The 19,338-nt window shown below is 40.8% G+C and overlaps 1 protein-coding gene across 4 annotated transcripts in view; it reads left to right on the forward strand.

Moving 5' to 3' along the window:
* Positions 1-19,338, forward strand: part of LOC149530900 (uncharacterized) — a 359,431-nt gene that overhangs the window by 280,924 nt on the left and 59,169 nt on the right. For all 4 annotated transcript variants that reach the window (XR_016359208.1, XM_089811737.1, XM_089811740.1 and 1 more), the window contains 3 exons: positions 15,049-15,116; positions 18,527-18,698; positions 19,081-19,194. Coding sequence is in view for 3 of the 4 variants with exons in the window: in XM_089811737.1 (XP_089667863.1) it covers positions 15,049-15,116; positions 18,527-18,698; positions 19,081-19,194 (354 nt within the window). In the remaining variant the exon portion in view is untranslated. The remainder of the gene's footprint in view (positions 1-15,048; positions 15,117-18,526; positions 18,699-19,080; positions 19,195-19,338) is intronic.

Consider the following 19,338-nt stretch of genomic DNA (forward strand, 5'->3'; position numbering starts at 1 on the left):
TTGAAGAAGGAATAATAGCTTTTCCTTTGTCAACCGTGTCCTTTTGCTGCTGCTCGGTTGAGACTGTGGGAGCCTGCTGCTCGGTTTCCTTTTCGGATAGAACTTGGTGAAGATAAAACAGACTTCACTTCATAGCTCGGTTGAATATGTTCAACTCAACTAATTGTTACTTAAATGCTGCCTTAGGTGGAGTGGAGGGAAGTGATGCCATGACTTCTGCTGCAATTTTCTCAGCATCAAAATTCTCAATTGTCTGAATCTTTGGAAGAGCTCCTTCTTCCTTGATGTCAAAAATGTTCTTCCATGTCTTTGGTGTGGACTTCACAACATCTTCTAAATTATTTGACAAAACTTGAGAAGTTTTAAATCTTGGCATTTGTTTCGTTTCATTATTGGACATTTCCTTCTCTATTTCTTTATCAGAGAGATTAGGCATGAGACTTCTTAGGGTCTTCTCTCAAATGTCCTCTATTTTTGTTGCATTGTGCCAATGGTGTGAAACAACCTTCAGTAGATTTTCAAAAGCATGCCCTTTAAGCTTAGAAGGGTCATATTTCCACTTTGCCATTTTCACAACTAATGCTTCCTCAATTTATTTCTGCTCCTCTTTGCTTCTGGAGTCATACTTGAAGTATTTAAATCCTGCCATACCCCTTCCTTCCCTTATATTTTCCAATTGTTGCTTAACAACAAGAGGTGCCTTTTCCAAATATATAATTAGGGTATTGTCTTCATCTTCATCATCTTCATCCTCAACCTGTAGCTTTAGTTTCTTCCTTGGTTTTCTTGGCTTGGAGGCAGTAATCACAGGAGTAGACCTTGTAGATCTCCTAGGTGGAGGCTTGGATCGAGTCTTCACCTTCTTCTTGGGAGGTTCCTCTGCCTCTTCTCTTCTTCTTCACTTTCTTCTTCCTCTCTCTCATCTTCTTCCTCTTCTACATCATCACCCTTGCCTTCAATGAGCTTAAGAGGAGAATCTGATTTGGCAAGTTTCTTTCCAATGCTTTCTAGCCTCTTCTTCCCTCTTTTCAGAATTTGAGGAATCTGAATCTCAAGTGAGATTCTTGTCTTAGCTTCATCATATGTTCCAAAATAAGTAGCCTTGGGGTCCATGGGCTCATTGATGAGTGCTTCAACAATGTCTTTTGTATCATCAATATTCACCTAATATGCTAGAGGTTTTACCCATGCAATCTTGGGTCTGACTACCTGTATGTGAACTCTGTCACAATCAACTAGGAAGCATATATCTTGCTTATAATCCTCTACAAGTTGCTTGGGGAACCTAAGCCTGCTTTGCATCCTTTCTTTGAAATTGACAAAGTATGCATCCATGATGCTTTCAAAGTTTTCACCCATCTCATTTATCTAATACTTCTTCCAAACAACATTTCCTTTTGAAGGAAATAATTTATGAACATAAAACAACAAACAGACTAAGAGTGAACAAAACTTACATGTGTTGTTCTTTAAGGCCCAAACGCTCTCTATGTTCTTGCTCAGTTGGGTGCGTTGAAGCTAGGCAAGGTCGAAAGGCAAATTCTTCTTGACAACCTTGTATACTAGGTCTACTACCTCACATAGCACTCTGTTTGCCCGGCTTGAATTGTAGATTTTGTGCGCAATGACATGGATGCCAAACTTGATTTCCATGTCTGTCACATTGTTTAGCTTCATGCCTTTGCCATCCCATTCAGCTAGGGTTAGCTTAGTCAATTCTGCCCAACCTAGGGTTTTAATTGCCTTAGATTGCTCTGTCATTGGATACCCTATTATCATGTGAATCATCTTCTTTGTGATGGGATAGGTCCGTTCCAACCAGAATGTGTCATGTCCCCTTTCTAGTGACAACTTTTACCGGGGATTTGTAAATCATTGACTCTCGTAGGCAAATGATTTTGGTAAGAGGGTCATTTTATTGACAGATGGTTACATTCTTGCTCTCAAAAAGTTATTATCCAGTAAGTGGGGCCTACTTGTTTTAATGTCGAACTGAGATTGTACTTTAACTTTATAAAGTTATTTATTTAATTTTATAAAGTTAATTAATAATAAAATACATTATAATAAGTTATTATAATAAGTTGTTCTGGAAGCTTCCAGCGACTTCTCAAAAAAGTAAATAAATAGAGGGCAGGGGGCACCCATTTGAGACAAGCGGTTTTGAGGATTCGATTTCTATTCCAATTGGGGCAATTTGTAGTCATTGGTCTGCAAATTTCCATTAGGTCTTTGGGAACGAAAACTCCCTTGGATCTGCATAACTGAGGAGGTGAAATAACTTCCGAAGGGTTGCACATTGGAGGTGGTCTTCAGCCATTTCATGTTGGGCTTATTTGCATATTCGGATTATTTGAAGGGTTACAACTTCTTGGAGTTCTGAGATTTGGTGAATTTGAAAGGAAGCTAGGAAGATTTTAACTCCTCATATACGTTCCGACTTCAGGTTGATTAATGTGATATCACCCTTGTTTCCAGACGAATCAACTCTACTTGGGAAAAGGTTACTGTTTGCAAGCTGATAAGAAAAAAATTGCACCAGACATACAATCGGCAGCGAGGGCAAAATAGAATCCTTTCCTAAATTTTGATCACTTTCAGATCGATCCCAGGTCAGTTCCGTCAGCGGATATAGTTAACCAAGCATTCAAATCCGTGCAGCAATTCGGAATTAATTATTAGACAGCGCTTTGGTCACTCGAGCTCTGTCATACATACAAATCTCCGGCACTCGACTAAGACGCGGAAAAGTATACCAAACGCCTGAAAGGGCCATTGAAGCTACAGGCGACGGTACCGTGGGTGAAGTCTGGACGCAAGCTATTGAAGACACGACACAGTAGCAAGACTGGGAATCAGTCAAAGGGACCTTTCGAATTGGGAGAAGATGATAAACTAACAAGGTGCGGGGGTGTTATTCCGAGACTGCTGGTCGAGCATCGACCCAGGTCCATTTAACATTAATTTGGTTACCATTGAAATAGCGAATATATATTTATTTATTCCAGACAATGTTGCATTTGTAATAAAGATCAGTAAAACCAATTTTTTTTCCCCAATTTCGATACAGTTGTTATCTTCAGTTTCATGGGTTTATGACAATCAATTTGATGAATTATTTGAGACATTACGCTTACCATTGAGCAGTTGCACGCTTAGTTTGACAAAATTCATAGTATAATATTTTCCATAAGCGCAGTTCCTGACTACAAGATAGGTGTTTGACGAATTGTTTCAAGATTAAGTATTGGTTCTTTAGTAACCTCAATAGTTAGGGTCATTTCAGAGTGACATGTCATGAACTCGGCTTAATATAAGCCTAATCCATTTGACTCAAAAGTTCCTCGACATGAGGATGATGTGGGTCAAACCCTTGACCTACAAATGTTTGCATTTTGGTTTCAGCACATCATTATCGTACAATGCACCATATGCCTGATCTAGCTCAAGATATCCTAGTTCTTGAATAGAGCAATGATAAAATGACCTAATGTCGTGAATGAGGAGTACCTTTGGAGGGATCGATGAGTGAGTTCCTTGAGGATCCTTCTCCTCGACAATTGCTAGATAAAGTTGGAATTTCAAATGAATGCAATCTAAACTTTTTACCAACATTTCTGAGCCCTTCTTGACCTTTGAACCGAAAGATGCTGCCATGATGCTCAGTTGATGAAGGTCTTGAAGCTGTTGACTTCGCCTGAGAATTTCCTCCAGCACACTTGCACCTAATCGCTTTAAAAGCACGAGGAATACTGCACTCTTTAGAGAACTCTAAATTTACGGTGAAAATGAAACTACAATTTCATCCTTTTATCAAAATTTTGATTTAGGTCTTTATTAAATGCTCCATACCTAGGTAGGTAGAAGAAGCTCGTTTTGGTCTTTAACCCTTGAATGCTCAGCTATCACTAACTATCCATGCTTGGTTAAGTTAGTGACTTGGTTGACTCTACCCATGCTCGGCTAGGTCTAAGGAGTGACTCAGTTTGGTCTAACAGCTCGGTTAGGCTAAAGGAGTGACTCAGTTAGAACTAACAGCTCGGTCTAGTCTGAGTCTTTTACTTTTGTCCAAGTGCATCTGATATGCTGATTTGAACTACCTTGCTTGGATGACTAGAACTGATGTATAATATGAGTTCTTTCACAGCTCCAGTGGTCTCCTTACCTGTTCAAGCAGAGATAATTGAATCACCTGTCGTCGGCAGAAGTTGTGCATCGGCCGACGGGTCCCTTCGGTAGAAGTATTGTTATGTAGCCAACGGGTAAAACAGTTTGTAACGGGTATAATGTACTTGGCCGACGGATACCTTCGGGAAGGTTCGTCGGAAAGTATTTATAACCCCTTCGGGAAGCATTGTAAGGATATCATGATCATATGAGAAAAGCATAATGTACTGTTGGCATATGCGAATAATAATAGAAGTTCTGCTATTTGCTGTTCGTATTTGCATCTATTTTCTGTGTGCGTTGCTTAATTAATCCATACGGTAAACATTTGGCGCCGTTGCCTGATGGATCTGGCACGCAGGCAGGCGGAGATGAATTAAATGCCGAATCAGTTGAACAAAGACAAGAGTAAGCTAAAGGAAAAAGATGACATACGCGTTGCGTAGGAAAATTTAATTTTGGCTCAGCAGATAGAGCGTCGAAGGAGGTTTCAGAAGATTTTCGACGGAAGCAAGAGTGCGGAAGGATTGTTGAAGGAGACTCGACAACGGCTTGATTTGGTGGAAGAAGCGAGGGAGGAGTTTCTGAACCTGCATACGCCACGGGAAGAGAATCCTGACGGAAGCAGATCGACTCGCACGGCTCGGAGTGCAGAAGGAGCACGAGCGTGGAGTGACCTCTTCGTCCGAGATATACTTCCGGAACGGACAGCTATGGTTGACAAACCCTCTTCTTCACCAAACAGCGCGGAAGCAGAAAACTGCGCGGGTGTTGAAAACTGCGCGGAAGCAGAAAACAACGCGGGTGTGCAAAACAGCGCGGGTGTCCAGAACAGTGCGGGTGTACAGAACAGCACGGGTGTTCAGAACAGCGTGGGTGCTCAAAACAGCGCGGGAGTGCAAAACAGCGCAAGTACACAACAAAACCCTCGACATACAGTAATAATGGCAGGTCCGAAGGAAAAATTGCCTAAATTTGATGGTGATGAAGCAGCTGATCCCATTCGACATTGTAAAACATGTGAAACGATCTGGAGGGCAAATGGCATAACAGATACAAACGAATGGATCCGACAATTTCCCTCAACCCTACGGGGTGTTGCCATTGATTGGTTTACTGATGCCGATCCACAGAAATTAAATAGTTGGGATAACATTAAAAAGGAGTTCATCGCAGAATTTCAACTTTTGCGTGATGACAATGAAATTGTCGCAGAGATATTCAATACCAAGCAAAAGAAGAATGAAACTGTACGGGTCTTTGCCAGGAGGTTGAAGGACTTAATCAGTAAGATGGAGAATAAGCCCGCTGACGGGTTACAGAAAAGATGGTTCATTGAAGGCCTTCATCCGAAGCTGCGGAAGAAGATGAAGATCGTGCCACCATCCACATACAATGAAGCTTACAACCGAGCAATGAACCTCGAGAGTGACCAGAAGACAAAGAAGAAGAAGAAGACCAGCTCGTCCGATTGAGATGACGATGCATCCTCAGGAAATGATACCAGCGATGACGAAGGAAGCAACAAGAAGGTTCGTGCCCTTCAGAAAGACATGATTCGGATGATGAAGGAATTCAAGAACATGAACAAGGAACCTAAGGGCAATGACCTATGGTGCACGGAATGTAAGAAAGAAGGCCATACGAAGGGATCCTGCCCGAAAGAGCAATTTTGCGAGATCTGCCAGATTATGGGACACTCAATAAAGGAATGCCCTTTCAATTTGAAAACAAGAACACCGCAGCAAGTGTTCCTGACATAGGAGGCCTCTCTGTCCGGAGGGAACGGGAACACCAGTACGGAAGGTGCCACATCAGGCGGATATAGAAACAACCGGCGCGGTCCAAACAACAATAGCACTAACAACAATGGTGGCAACAACAACAATGGAGGAAGGAGTCGAATTCAGTACGATGCAAATGGTCGGCCAATTGTTCAATGCCGCGCATGCAATCTGTGGGGTCACTTCGCCTTGGAGTGCACAACAACAAATACACCGAAGTTGCTATGCTGCTGGTGTGGACCTGGTGATCATGATGATACCAAGTGCCCAAAGTCCGGAGTAAATTTGATTACCGTAGGAACAGACGAGGAAGAAGTTCTGGCCATCACTCGGAAGCAAGCAAAGCTATATCCTGACCCAACGGAAGAAAAGAGGAGACTGGAGGAAGCAAGGGCAGAAATCCAAAAAGCAACACAGGTAGAAACGGCTCACTTGAAAGACACGCCAAGTACCTCCGTACGAAATTGTGCAGAACAGAACATTGTACGGCAAATATTGCATACGGAGATACCTGTCAAGATAAATGATCTATTGCTCACTATGCCTCAACTCCGTACGGCTCTCACAAATATAGTTCCAAGTGTTAAGCAACCTGTAGAGCAAGCCAATGACAAACAGGCGGGTACAAGTGCAGAAGATCCGATGTTGTTAGCCCTCTCATCTGGACGCTATCCAGCCGTTGTGGAAATGGGCCTTCTCGGGACGGTGCTAACAGACACGATTGTCGACGGAGGATCCGGTGTCAATGTGCTACCGGAGGATACTTGGAAAAAGTTGGGACGGTCGACATTATGGCCACCTACCTTCCAGCTGTTAACAGCCGATCAACACGGAATCAAGCCATTGGGAATACTCACAGCGCAACCAGTAACAATCGGAACACAACCATTCCTGTTGGACTTCGTTGTGATTCCTCTCAAGCGGAAGGAGTACGATGCCATTTTGGGTCGAGGATGGTTGATACAAGCAAAAGCAAAGCACGATTGGAAGAAAAATACTTTATCACTGGAAAGCAAAGGCCGGAAGTATGTCATTGATTTGCACACTCAGATGGTCGGGGAAGAAGGCCCTTCGTCAGATTCTGAGGGAGAAGAGGATGCAAAAGGGCAAATTATGGAACCAAATCAGGAGGGAGTTTTACGACTGGAAGGAGACGACGATTTGGATTCAGTAAATGGTCTATACCATTGGCAGATAGAGGATTATGAATTGTTTCCAACCTGCAATGTACTGACAATAGAAGAAAACAAGACCGATGCCTTTCCAAAGGAATTTACTGAAATAAAGGAAGGGGATGCGTCACTCGATGTGACCCCAGCACATCAGTTCACTGAAGGAGAACCCATCAAATATAATGAAGTCGCGTTGCAGACCATGAATTTGGGAGATGAAGCCGAACCACGGAACATATTAGTAGGGGAGAATTGGGACCCAGTACTAAAGGCAGTGGCCTTCAAGATATTTTTAGAATATAAGGATGTCTTTGCATGGACATACAAGGACCTGAAGGGCGTACCACCTGAATTATGTGTGCACCGCATTCCATTGATCGAAGGAGACATACCCGTACGGAAAAGGCCCTACAGAATGAACAAAAATTATGCGGCCCGGGTTACGGAAGAAATCAATCGGATGTTAGAAGCTGGAATTATTTTCAAGGTACAAACCAGTGAATGGGTCTCTCCGATTGTGATCTCCCTGAAGAAGGACTCCATTCAGATACGAATATGTGTCGATTTTCGATGTCTCAATGCGGTCACCATCAAGGATCCGTTCCCGATCCCATTCACGGATAGCATTCTGTAGGAGCTAGCAGGACACGAGATCTACTCATTTATGGATGGTTTTTCCGGCTACAATCAAATCTCAATCGCAGAAGAGGATAAATTGAAGACGACATTTGTCGTAGAAGATGGAGTCTATGCCTATAATCGGATGCCGTTCGGCCTATGCAATGCGCCTGCCACATTTCAGAGGATCATACTACACATTTTTGACAAGATGTCCGTCGGAAACTTCAAGGCGTTTCTGGATGACTGGTCCGTGTTCAGTACGGAGGACAAACATCTGGCAGCCCTGGGCGAATGTATGGAAAGGTGCTGTCGTGCACGTTTGGCCCTGAACCCGAAAAAGTGTAGATTTATGGTCCCGCACGGAAGGTTGCTCGGACACATAGTCTGTAAGGAGGGACTAAAGATAGATCTGGACAAAGTACGGGTCATATTGGAGATGCAACCGTCCACCAATGTGACAGAGGTAAAATCTTTCCTTGGACATATAGGGTATTATAGACGGTTCATCAAAATTTTTGCCAAAATAGCATATCTGTTGGATAGATTAACTTGCAAGACAGAATCGTTCCGATGGGACAAGGAGCAGGATGAATCCTTTGAGGGACTTAAGGTACGGCTGGCTACAGCACCTATTTTAATATATCCAGATTGGAAGGAGTTTCACATGCATGTGGATGCATCGAACTATGCAATTGGAGCAACCCTCGCACAGACGGGAAGCCATGGGTTGGATCATCCGATCTAATTCGCCAATCGGTTGTTATCAAAAGCTGAACAAAATTATAGCACCACCGAACAGGAAGCCTTGGGAATGGTCTATGCTGTGCAAAAATTTCGACATTAGTTGCTGGCCACTCCATTTGTGTTCTATGTTGATCATCAGGCCCTATTGTATATGATCAACAAACCAGTCATTCAAGGCAGAATCAGCCGATGGTTACTTCTGTTGCAGGAGTTTACTTTCAAGATCATTGTCCGACCAGGAAGAAAACATGTAAGCGCGGATCATTTATCATGTATCAGAACAGGAGAACCGGCAGACGGTGTAAATGATGACTTCCCTGACGCACAGCTATTTCAGATCGCTGCACTACCAGAATGGCATACAAGCATCGGCGAATACTTGTCCACAGGACAGTTTCCAAATACCATGCCACCAAATGAAAAACGAAAGTTGGTGATATGAAGTGGAACATTTCAGCTGATTAATGGATTGTTGTATAAAATGGGACCCAATCAGATCCTGAGGCGTTGTGTCCTGAAGGAAGAAATTGCACGGGTACTGCAGGAAGCGCACGAAGGACCGGCAGGAGGACACATGGGGCCGGACACAACTGCACGAAAAATACTTCTGGCAGGATTATGGTGGCCAACAGTATACAATGACGCCAGGGAATGGGCTGTCGCATGCGATACATGCCAGCGAGTTGGAAAACCCTTGAAAAGAGATTTCATGCCTCTGAATCCCTCTCATGCTCAGGAACTTTTTGAACGATGGGGTTTGGACTTTATAGGACCCCTGAAGACAAGTCGAACCAGAAGATGCCATTACATTGTGGTTGCCACGGAGTACTTGACTAAATGGGTGGAGGCGCGTGCACTACCAGACAACTCAGCGGTAAGTGCAGCACAGTTTATTTATGAGCAGATTATTACTAGGTACGGCATTCCATTACAATTAACCAGCGATAGAGGAGGACATTTTATAAACCATGTGATCCGACTGCTCACCACGGAGTTCAAAATTTACCATTCGCTGTCAAGTTCGTACTACCCAAGGGCAAACGGACAGGCCGAAGCTACCAACAAAATCCTGGTATCAATTATATACAAATCCTGCGCCATCGAAGGGGAGGATTGGAGGAGAAATTACCTTCTGCTCTGTGGGCTTACCGCACGGCATACAAAGTCACAACCAGACACACGCCGTTTCAACTGATGTTTGGACAGGAGGCCGTAGTACCAGCGGAATTTATGATACCAAGCTTGCGGATAGCACTAGAAAACAAGTTGGGCGACATGGAAAGCTTAAGAGAGCGGTTGTATAAACTGAACAAGTTAGAGGAAAAGCGATTATTGGCACAGTGGGCCACTGAAGTAACACAGAATAGGCGAAAGGCATGGCACGATAAGCACCTGAAACTGAACAGGTTTCAGCCCGGCCAGTGGGTATTAAAGTACGACGGCTGAAATGAGATCAAACCGGGTAAGTTCAAGGTTAAGTGGGTCGGGCCGTACCAAATTCGGGAAGTAGGGGACAATGGAGCAATCAAATTATGGACTTTAGATGGACATGAAGTGCCTCAAGCGGTGAATGGGTCGAAGTTGAAGATCTATCACAACCGGAAGACTTCTGCATCAGGAAATGGCCTTCGGGAGACCCCTCCGTCACTGCAGACTGACGGTGACGACGGTCGAACGGAAAATTGACTGGTTTTCTGTTGTTTAAAAAAAAAAAAAAAAAACGTTGTACGGTTTTAGCAATGCACCGTACGGATAGTGACAGCGGCCGACAGGAGACATCTTCTGAGCAGGACAGTATGGAAGAAGACGAAGGGGAGGGCGAGGATGATGAAGAGGTTCAGATCGTCACAGCTACCCCCTTGCTATTTCCGCGTACTACAGTCCCTATGACTTCCGAACTGACACCCCAGGGTCTGCACATGGCTCACATTCCAGGGTTTGGACAAACTCGGCAACCGATACTGATGACTGGAGGATCCCACCAGGCAGTCACACTAGCCGTACCATGGCAACATGGGGTACGGCCTTCTCCCGTCCGACCGGGGGCAGGATTTGTGGTCGGCTTTGCCCACCTGGCCGCACCCGGGGACCGAGAGACTTCGTCAGCTCCTGAAGCACTTCCGGTAGCAGCACCCGGGGCGTCTGCCCAAAGTCAGCCAGCAGCAGTTGTTACAGTAGCACCGTCAGCAGAAGCCCAGACACTCCCAGTAGAGAACGTATCAGACGGAGGAGTACAGGAGTGTACGGACCCAGCACAGCCAGAGGTCATGGATAGAGCCAGTGTTTTTTTGAGGCAGCAGTTCCAACTCGTCCCTGACAAGCGTGGCCCATCCATTCAGTCCCCCAGCTATTCTGAAGTAGCACCTGTACCACAGCCTCAGTCTCAGGAGGAGGGAACGCCACATGCCGTGATTGCACCGACAGCAGAGGAGGTGGCACCGAATGTGGGCATGGCTCCCGCTGATGAGGAGGACAATAGTGATCCCGAATGGTCAGTCGAGGACTTCGCCAAGGAAGATTACGGGTCAGATGAGGACAGGTGCAGGGACTACCTCAGGACTATGAAGTCTGCATTAAAGAAAGGGCATGATGTGGCGATTCAGGCTCTCACTCGGCGAAGGGAGTGGCATTTGATTCGTGCATATATTCGTGGGATTTGTCCTAAGCGATTTCAGACTTGCTTTGTTGATAGAGGGTGGCCGGCAGTTGAGACACCAGAAATGTTGGCAGATTGGGCCGTTGAGCCAGAGTTGGGACCGAGTGACACTCCAATGATGAAGTTGGCACATGAGATTGTGGGACTGTACAAAGAAGTTTACTATGCGCGGCAACGCGCGGAGGCGGATAGGGCAGCAGACAGTATTGCAGCTCAAAGATCTCTAGCAGTTGAAAACGAGGCAACAGAAAAGATAGCCACTGATTTGGCTGACAAGCAGGCAGCATGGGCAGCAGAACGGGCAAAACTCTTGAAGGATATGGCAGCAGTGGTACAGGAGAAGGACGCAGCTATCCGCGATAAAGATGCAGCAGAGCATGAGTTACAGTTGGCCAGGAGACAGGCTATGGATGCTGCACTTCTACTGAAGGAGGCCGTAGAAGTTAATTCACAGATTCAGATAGATCTGCACATCCGGACTGACCAGGTGTATGAGTTGCGTCGTCATCAGCACCCTTCTGGGAACCCTCCTCTCTAGTTTTTCTTTCTTCTTGATTGTGGGTTGTCTCCTAATTTTGCTAGTCGTCAGGGGACGACTTTTCTTTTTGGGGGAGATAATGTCGTTGGCAGAAGTTGTGCATCGGCCGACGGGTCCCTTCGGTAGAAGTATTGTTATGTAGCCGACGGGTAAAACAGTTTGTAACGGGTATAATGTACTTGGCCGACGGATACCTTCGGGAAGGTTCGTCGGAAAGTATTTATAACCCCTTCGGGAAGCATTGTAAGGATATAATGATCATATCATATGAGAAAAGCATAATGTACTGTTGGCATATGCGAATAATAATAGAAGTTCTGCTATTTGCTGTTCGTATTTGCATCTATTTTCTGTGTGCGTTGCTTAATTAATCCATACGGTAAACATCACCCAATCCATTGTCATGGGTGTTAATAGCCTCACTGCTTTCACTTGAATTCTCTAGAGATTTCCTCACCCATTGCCACTTCATTTGAGTCATGATATTGTCAGCCTTTAATTTCTTTTCATCTTCAATTTTACCTCTATTCATGCAATTCTTTGCTAGATGACCAAGTTCTTTGCATACATAGCATCTTTTGGTAGGATTTCTCTTTCTAAGGTGAGTCTTCATGCAATTAGCTCCTATATGTCCAAATTCTCCACATAAATAACATTTGTACCAAGTGTTGTAGTCCTAACCAAAGATTGCTTTAGCAAGTTGTTCAGTAGGATTCCAATTCTTGGTTCTGCACTCTAAAGATTTATGGCCTTTTTTGTTGCATGTAAAAAATTTTCCTTCAAACTTGGTTTTCTTTGTGCATTCACTTGCCCTATGTCCATGTTTGTTACAACTATAACTTTTTCCATTAAATTTTGACTTTCCATTACTCCAACATTTGTTTGAAGTATGCCCTATTTTTCCACAATGATTACATTTAGGCCTTTTATTGTTTTGAGCTCCTTGCTGTGATGACTCTCATTGTTCAGTGTAGCCCAATCTTGCTTTCCCTTTATGTCTTTTCTAAGATATTTCAGCTACTTCATCCATGCTTGCTTGTGATCTCATCATTCTTTCATTGGTTTCTCTTTCTATTCTAAGATCATTCCTGAGTCTTTCATTTTCTGTCCTCAAATTAATGACTTCTTGATTTGCATCGTTCAACTGATTTGCCATATATGCCTGATGTAGTGAAAGTTGGTGGATTTCATTGTCCTTCTCTTCTATCCTGGTGTTGAGTAGTCTTTTGTCTTCTTCTACCATTATTTTGTCGTTTTCAGCTTGGTTCTTTTGTTCCATGACTTCACATATCTTGATTGAATGAATCTCCTATTCTCTTCTCAATTTTCTGACTTCTTTTTGAAGAATAAGGTTCCTTCCAAATATCTTCTACAGCTGCATCTGAACTTCTCTCTTTGCAAATATCTTTCTTTCTTCTATGTCGATATTGTCATTCATCTTTCCTGCTAATTCTTTTCTTCTTTTTAGGGATTGAGAGAGTTGATCCTTCAGTTTCTTGATTTGTTCCATTGCCACATGTAGATCCAACTTTTCATTCTCAATGGCTTTCTCTAGCTTGTATACTTCCATTGTCTCTGATCTTTGCTCTCAAGCTGCTAAACTTTTTGATATAAGAACCTTGCTCTGATACCAATTGTTGGAAATGTAATGCAAACTAGGTAACTAAGAGGGGGGAGGGGGGGTGAATCAGGGACCACTTAAACATCTTGAACTAAACCACTTTGTTAAGTTGTCTAATCTACTTACACGCATGAAACATAAAACAGTAAAGTAACAACACCATAACACAATATTGGTAACCCAGAAACCCTCCAAGTAGAAGGTAAAACTGGGGTAGCGATGACACCCACAATGCTTCACTACTGCAATAATAAAGTTGGTCTATTAAGGCTTACAAATGATCACTTCTAATGATCTTACTCGATTAACAGTAATAAGGACTGTTATGTCCACTTTGTGAAAGGATTTATACAACACAGTTGAGTATGTACTCTATTTAACAGTAATAAGGACTATTAGGTCCAGCCAGATAAAGGATTTGGGACTAATGCACCTATTAGGATGAATCAGTGGATTGATCTCTAATGTGCAAATGTGATTACTGATGAAGATCCTTTGAAGTAAACTGATCACCTGACTGTGATAGATAAGTCTCTTCCTTTCCTTGGAATGCTTGTAGGCTTCAAACAATCTGCTCTTCCAAATTTGCTGAAGTTCTTCAATTATAATTCTTAAATCTTATATCTTTGGATAAGCAAAATACTTCATGCTTATATCCATCCAAATGATTTCATCAAAGGTCGGCTACAACATAACTAATTCCAAAAACAATTACCAAGTCGGCTCAGTGCTTTAACTCAGGTCCAATGGCTTACTACAGCAACTCAGTTGTCACTGCTTACTTCCTGCACAGTTAATATTGTTTGCATGATTCCTTTGTGAGCTCGGTTAACTCTGCAGACTAGTGTTTGACACTAAGTGACAATACATCTTGCAATGAGATTGACAATGATATCATCCCTTTCTCTTTTAGTCATTATTTAAAGCATCAGAATAATAATCTCATATAATTACATGCATGTAAATACCATTTCACTACAACAATATGCATTTAGCAATCCTCCAGCCAGATCAATAAGAAAACATGATCAGTATTATAACATCTAAACAAATCACTGGAACATATCAGTGTATCAACATGTAAATCCATCAGCTCAGTTAACCAAAACTTCCTCGAAATAATATAATCTATAAATCATCATATACCATCATGTCATACTGTAGAGTCATCATACATATATGATCATTACTGAAATCACAAGTAAAAACTACTATCCACAATATCTACATGATGAATTGAATACAGCTGTGATCTTCCAATGCAAACATCTTTCCTTTTAGAATTGAAGCAGTTAAAGGAAGTAGGTGAACCGTGATATGTTAGTGATTGAGAATATGATAAGGATGAAACAGAAAGAGAATAATATGCATTCTTTATAGAAACTAGAAACAAGCTCAAAAATATTTAGGGAAGTATACTTTTTTAAGCTAGATGTTAAATCTTACCCTTCCATAAGAAAAATGTCCTGCAGTGCAAAGCTCAAAGAATTGATCAGTATGTCCTGAGAATGTCACTGACAGAGAACCACCACTGCTTTCTATGTATCGTTTCTTCAAATTTTTATTTGGTCTTCAAATATTGGAATGGATGCTATAGTGTGGCATAGAGTGTTCTTTGTGCAAACTTATTTTCTTTCTGATAATTCTCCACAGGCAAAGTAGCTGCCATTAGTTTTTTGTTTTTCCAACTGAAACACATTGTGTCAAATTATTTATAAAATTTTACCACTTTGTTGTATGAACAGGCTGAATACATATCAACTGGAGAAGTTTCAGAATCGTCAAGCTTTTATCATTACGGACTGGCCCTAGAGTAGGCTACATTTTCTTTCATTACCTTGTTATCTCCTAACATAAACTACCTGTGATTTATCTGATCTCTAAAATAGCATTACAGAATTGTGGTAGAGTTTCAACTAGAAAATTGTTGTTATAAAGTTAAATTAACAACTGTGCTGAAAGATGAATAGTGGCACTCCAGAATTATGAATCATCTGCTAAAATTTTATCAGTCTTATGTTGCCATATCTATGGTTGTAATGTCTTCCAATTAATGGAGTGAAATAATAAATAAGATAGTTACCAAAAGCACTTTGAATGGTACTTCCAATAGTTAACCCATCTTAAGAAAACTATGACTATAAATGAATTTGTCAATCAATTCCAAAGACTATCCATCATGATTTGGACCTATCTCAAAGAAGACTCACATATATGTTTATTGAGGGGATTAAAGATTCCATCAAAAACATAGTAAATCCCCTTGAACCCCAAACCCTAGAAGAAACCATATAAAAGGCAAGAAAGGTTGAATAAAATTCCTCAAGGGAGAGTTCCAAGAACTTTCCATCCAAAGAACCCCACCAGTATGATGCTCCAGGGAAGGACCGCCAAGAAAAGTCATTTTTTTTATGCAAAGTGTCATGGAGCACAAGCCATGGGTGCCAAAAAATAGATGAGCTGATCAACTAAAACTTATCTTTTAAGTACAAGGAACCTTGGGATTGTGATCACCAATGTAAGGAGGACAAATGAATAGAATAGAAGGGACAACTGAAGAAGACACCCAAAAACAGAGCAAAGATCAATATAAGTGAATATGCATTCTTGGTCATCATTTATCAAGTCAATGAGAAGAGACCATTTTAGAGACCAAATAAAAGAGATTAAAAAATAGAACAATGACTGAGTTCCTCATTAAATGGAAAGGGTTATCAAATGAAGATGCTATGTGGGAAAAGAGATCATCAAGATGCTTGAGGTGAAGCAAATTCAGGAAGGGGAGACTGTGATGACCCTCGATTGATGGTTAGTCAAAAGTGCATATTGATGTACTTGTAGGTGATTGTTAATACAAATATCAGTATTTTACACTAAATAAATATTGAAATATTATGTATGATTGATGTAATATCAAATATTCTCATTATCATATAATATTATATTACTATCAAATATGATAATTACATATAATATAGTATCAATATTATGGTATTCATATTATAATCTTGATAATTAAACATTAGTAGTTTCCCTATCATCAACCACAAAAGGTCGTGACCTTCGTAAGTCACACCCCTCATCACCATTATAATAGATTGGGCAACAAAAGGGAAAATGGGAGGAAGATAAAAGAAAGGAGCAGAGTCACCAAGCATTGACCAATCTTGAGACAGTTGCATATTATTAGCAACTCTGGGAAAGATAAAAAGAAGATATATATATTTATCCTCGTCAGCATTCAAACCCATCTTAATAAGCATTGACTCAATGTAAGGGAGAGACATAAAATGGCAACATGGGAGAAGGCATCTGCGTAGTAAGTGGAATAAAGACATAAAAAAAAAAGAACACAAAAACAAGACAGAAAGAGAACACCACTCAGCAAAAGGTATTCAAACGATGACTAGGAAATAGAATTGATGCCGCGGGGAAATGCGATAAACAGAGGAAAGAACAAAACTTGAAGACAGGAGAAGGGAGAATAATTTGGTTCCTTAGTTAGCATCGACTCAGCCCAACACACACTTCAAACACAGTTATAACTTGGATGTATATAAGCAGCAATCAGTGTGACAGTATATAACAATGAAATGTATAAACATACATATAGATCAGAGCATGCTCAAGAGCTATCAATATTCTTTCTAAAGGGAAAAGTATTCACAATCACAAAGACACCTAAGTAATTGCTAGTTCTAATGGTATTCCTATTAGAGGCAAAGAGCATCTAAATGTAGTATTATTACCTAGAGATTGGTATTTATTCCAGAGATATTACCATATTTATAGAGACCAAGTTAAAGTTGGTTGAGGACATTAATGATGAATGTTGAGTTTTCCTAATGGGAACTTAGAGATCCAAGAGAGCATTCTTAATGAATGTTGTGATTCCAAATGGGAATCAAGAGAGAGATTTAAAGAATCTTTTAGAGACAGTATATACCGTAGTAGTTATATATGCATATGTGAGAGCGACAATAGGCTGGGATAGAGGTGGAATCTCTTTCAAGATCAATGGTCATGGATTTACCCATCTATGGAGATCCTAGAGGCCATAGGAAGAACTCTCAAAGAGATGGTTGCTTAGCTGAGATTTGATCTCATCAGAGGGCTAAAAATCTGAATGGAGCATCCTCCTAAGGATTAGTTGGGTTTAGCATGGAGTTGGAATATAGTATATCGAATTAATGTTTATGTATATGTTTACTTTATTGTCTACTAACACTTGTTACAAATTTTGGTATCAAAATACTCAACCTAGAAAGTAGGAATATTGCACCAGCTAACGGAGATGCATATCAGTGAGTCCAAATTCTTCTGTCATTATCTAAAACTAAATTGATTAAGTCTGAAGTGGAAAGCTGTTGATTTGATTAGATTAAATCATGAGGTTTAAACATCCGAGGTATGATCATTTAAATGGTCTCAAACGCTCCTTGGCTGAGATTGGGGACACGAAATTAAGACGTGTAAATTTGAGAGAGTTTTGGTGTAGAATTAAACAGACCAACATACATCCTGTAACTCAGAAACTTGTTGAAAGTGGGTTATTAGAGGCCGCCTTCCATTTGACATCCTTGGTGTTACAGATGATGATTCTTATATAGTGGACCCTCATTACTTAATTTATTATAAAGCCAACTTATTAGATATATTCTTTATTTTATTATATATTAAAACAGCATTTAGTGAATGGAGCTCTGCTATTATTTAATTGACTCCTGTGGCAGTATTATACTCTCATTTGTTATATTATAGTTATTCTATTAGTAAACAGAGCAGAGCTGAGTATTATTGTCACACAAAGCTCCATTAAAGGTAATGATCAGAAAACTCTGCTGTCATATTGTCCATATGCACCATAGACTCATTCATGAAGAGATGACTAGTTCAGTGTTTGTACTCGGCTAAAATCAAGAAAAGACAAATATGAGCTGATAAAAAATACTCTGCACACCCCAACTCAAATTAAAGCCCATATCCAGCCATAGATCCCATGAACCAAGTAATTTTGCATCAAACTAGTAAGAGCTCATAGGCTGTTATGAAAAGCCAATGAAATTATACATCCTTTTGCACTTATTTTCAGTTGAAAAAGGTAACTGTTTATGGTATTATTGTAATGCAGTCATTCCATCATTTAGTATATATTTCCTATGTGATTTTTTTCATTGCTTAAAATTTCCCTTGCTATTTTTGTGACTCATTTTGTATTTGTAGGTTCTACACACATTTCACATCTCCAATAAGGCGGTACGCAGACATTATTGTGCATCGGATGCTGGTTGCATCATGTTCAGACACCATTTACGGACAGGAATCTGCAAACAAAAGGACTATTGAATATGAAAAATCTAGAAATGCTGTATTTATTGCCAAAGATCAGAAGGAGGTAAATAAAAAATTTAATATGTTTTTAAACCTTGGTTAGCACAGTAATAAAAAAAAAATTGTTGACTGTCTCGTCACTACATTCTGTAAGGTTCCTTCATAATGACGCATAAAACCTAGTTACATTAGAATACTAGATGGCAACCTAGTTACATTGGAAGATTATTGACTTTATAATCTATATTGATCCACTGAGATCGCACCTATTACACAAAACTCAACCATTTCATATGGAAAATTAGATCCTACTACAAGGTTTACAAGATATATTGATTGAATACAAGCTTTTTGAATATTCTTACTAAACATCTTGTAAGTATTGTTTTTGGTATTATTACCTTACACACTTGTTCTCAAAAGATGTTACAAATGCATTTTTGCAGATTGCAGATCATCTAAACCAGCGCCACAGGGCAAGCAAGAGAGCACAAAAGATGTGCAGTGAGCTGCACCTCTTTATGTACTTACAGAAACATGCTGAAGCAGAATGTGCCTTGGTAAGCCTTATGATGAACATATAGAAAGCACAGTCCTTTTGAATATGAAATAGATGATATTTATTGAGACAGGTTGCATTTATAGAGTGATGTGTAGTGGGAATGATACTGCAATTAAATTAAAGATCCTCAGAACACAGCTAA

The sequence above is a fragment of the Cupressus sempervirens genome, chromosome 11, assembly GCF_028749045.1.
Source record: "Cupressus sempervirens isolate cs-2001-9-10 chromosome 11, ASM2874904v1, whole genome shotgun sequence".
Classification (NCBI taxonomy): domain Eukaryota; kingdom Viridiplantae; phylum Streptophyta; class Pinopsida; order Cupressales; family Cupressaceae; genus Cupressus; species Cupressus sempervirens.